This window comes from Lycium ferocissimum, chromosome 11 (genome assembly GCF_029784015.1).
Source record: "Lycium ferocissimum isolate CSIRO_LF1 chromosome 11, AGI_CSIRO_Lferr_CH_V1, whole genome shotgun sequence".
Classification (NCBI taxonomy): domain Eukaryota; kingdom Viridiplantae; phylum Streptophyta; class Magnoliopsida; order Solanales; family Solanaceae; genus Lycium; species Lycium ferocissimum.
Genome location: NC_081352.1, coordinates 6,101,238 through 6,104,016, shown reverse-complemented (window position 1 = coordinate 6,104,016; position 2,779 = coordinate 6,101,238). Strand labels below are relative to the sequence as shown.

The 2,779-nt window shown below is 40.1% G+C and overlaps 1 protein-coding gene across 1 annotated transcript; it reads left to right on the top strand.

Moving 5' to 3' along the window:
• Positions 1-1,969: 1,969 nt before the first annotated feature.
• Positions 1,970-2,416, top strand: LOC132038017 (uncharacterized mitochondrial protein AtMg00810-like). The gene has a single exon (XM_059428740.1). It carries the CDS (start codon positions 1,970-1,972, stop codon positions 2,414-2,416), a length of 447 nt encoding a protein of 148 aa, XP_059284723.1.
• Positions 2,417-2,779: the final 363 nt, after the last annotated feature.

Here is a 2,779-nt window from a genome sequence, read left to right as displayed (position 1 = left end):
AATGCTTCTCTCCATTCTTCTAATGGTCCGCTACAACTTAAAAATGTTCTCTGTGTACCCACTATCGTTAAAAATCTTTTATCTGTTCAACGTTTTGCCTCTGACAACTCATGTTTTTTTGAATTTTGGCCTAAATTTTTCTTGATTAAGGATCAACAAACCAGGAAGGTGTTGATGCAAGGCTCCAGTGAATCGGGTTTGTATACTCTAGCCATGGTAGCAACTGTTCCGACACTTGATGATTGGCATTTGCGGCTTGGACATCCCAATTCTCAGAAATTTAATTCTTTAGTTAAGAATAATAGCATTTCTAGTGTCTCTAGTCGATTAACTCCATGTTCCGTTTGTTTATTAGGCAAACTATCTCGCATTCCTTTTGTTTCGTTGAACATAAAAGTCGTGCTCCTTTTGAAATAATATTTTCGTTGTATGGGTCCCGCACCTATTCAATCTCATTTTGGTCATCGATACTTTGTTTTATTTGTTGACGATTTTACTCGTTTTACATGGGTTTATTTTTTAAAACAGAAGAGTGAAGTTTATAACATTTTTATAAATTTCGAAAGGTTAATTGAAAGGCAGTTTGGTGCAAAAATTCGAGCTTTATATTCAGATTAGGGAGGTGAATATCAGAAACTTAACAAACATTTTCAATCAGTTGGTATTCAACATCGCATAGCATGCCTCTCTACTTATGAACAAAATGGAACGGCCGAATGGAAAATTCGACATCTTGTCGATACCACTCTCACTTTACTTGCACATGCCAAATTACCTTTAAAGTTTTGGAATTTTGCTTTAGAACAAAGTGCTATGTTGATTAATGTTTTACCTAGCAATGTTCTTAAGCATAAATCACCATACAATTTATTATTTCAAAAGGAGCCAAATTTCCTTGCTTTTAAACCGTTTGGTTGTGCGGTATTTCCACTTTTACGACCTTACAATTCATACAAATTCTCATTTTGCACAACACCATGCATATTCTTAGGTCTTAGTCCCACACATGCAGCACATCGATGCTTTGATAAACAAACAAGTCGGATTTACTTAGCTAGGCATGTTCGTTTTCAAGAAAAGATTTTTCCATATACCGCCGCAAATGCCAAGTCTTCGTAAATCGAAACTGCCGCAACTCCTTGGCCGCAAGTTTCCGCCGTAGCACACTCTCATTGGACTCGCTCAACACCATCTTCAGTAATTATCCTAATCTCTCCGACTCTCATATTCCCCTCTTCTTCTCATCCTATTATTGATCATTCTCCTTCTGCTCCCTTATCTCCTCAACAAAATTTATCACATTCCCCATCCTCTACATCAATTCAAACACCTATTTCTACCTCATCTTCAACCCCAACAACAAATAGAGCCTTAAATCTCACCATTGATCCTAACCAATATCCGCCCCAACCACCTTCACAGTACACTACTTCTCGAACTCATAAAATGATCTTGCGTCCTACCACATTGTCCAAACGACGTCCCTTCCGCGCCTATAGCTCCGTCCAAATTAATTGCATACGCAGCCAAAAAACATTAACGCAAGCAAAACCATTCCTAGCATGGAGACAAGCAATGCAAGATGAGCTAAATGCACTCCTTCAAAACCAAACATGGACTTTAGTTTCGCGACCACCTGGTAAGAATATTATCGGGAACAAATGGATATTCCGAATCAAGAGGAAATCCAATGGTGATATTGATAGGTACAAGGCTCGCTTAGTGGCCAAAGGCTACTCCCAACAATGTGGTGTCGACTACCAAGAGACTTTCTCCCCTGTGATTAAATTTACCACTGTTCGCACTGTGGTTTCGCTAGCGACGGTTCATCACTAGCCCATAAGACAAATTGATATATCAAATGCTTTCTTGCATGGACATCTGGAAGATGAGATTTACATGGAGAAACCTACAGGTTTTACACACTCTTCTTATCAGGATTATGTGCCGCAACCACATCGGTCACTCTATGGCCTCAAACAAGCTCGCGAGCTTGGTTCCATCGCTATCGCCTTTCTTAATCCAATCGGGCTTCCACTCCATCAAAATCGCGAGTTCCTCTTCATTCTCTCGCCAAGGTGATCTGAAATTTTACATTCTTGTTTATGTTGATGATATCTTGTTAACATGTTCAGATCCTAGCAAGTTGGACTGCTTCATTGGTTCTATCAAAAAGGTCTTTCCTGTTAAAGACTTAGGAGCTCTACATTATTTCTTGGGCATTGAAGTAAAGCCCCACACTGAAGGCTTCTTGCTCACTCAACAGAAATATGTAGAAGATTTTCTAACTGAAACAAAAATGCAGACATCAAAACCATGCTCCACACCGATGGTTATCTCACCGAACCTAAGCAAATTCATGGGCAGTCCTCTTGCAAATCCAGAGCAGTACAGAAAGGTCGTTGGGGCACTCTAATACCTCACTCTTACCCATCCCGATATTGCATTCTCAGTAAATAATCTTGCCCAATTTATGCACTGTCCAACGGATGTTCATTGGCAAGCAATCAAACGAGTCCTTCGTTACTTGCGCGACACCAGTTCTCGTAGTCCTTTCTTTCAAAAAAATTCGACCTGCGGCTCCAAAGTTTCTCGGATAGTGGTCGGGTTTGGCCCTAGATGATAGACGATCCACCGGCGGATATCTAGTGTATATGGGGTCTAATTTAATTTCATGGTCATCGAAAAAGCAACCCACCGTGGCTCGTTCATCTACTGTGAATATAAAGGATTGGCTAATGTCGCATCCGAGGTTTTGTGGCTCAGTTATTTAATTAAG

Excerpts from the sequence above, each read along its gene's own strand:
- LOC132038017 (XM_059428740.1), top strand. The coding sequence starts at position 1,970 with ATGGCCTCAAACAAGCTCGCGAGCTTGGTTCCATCGCTATCGCCTTTC.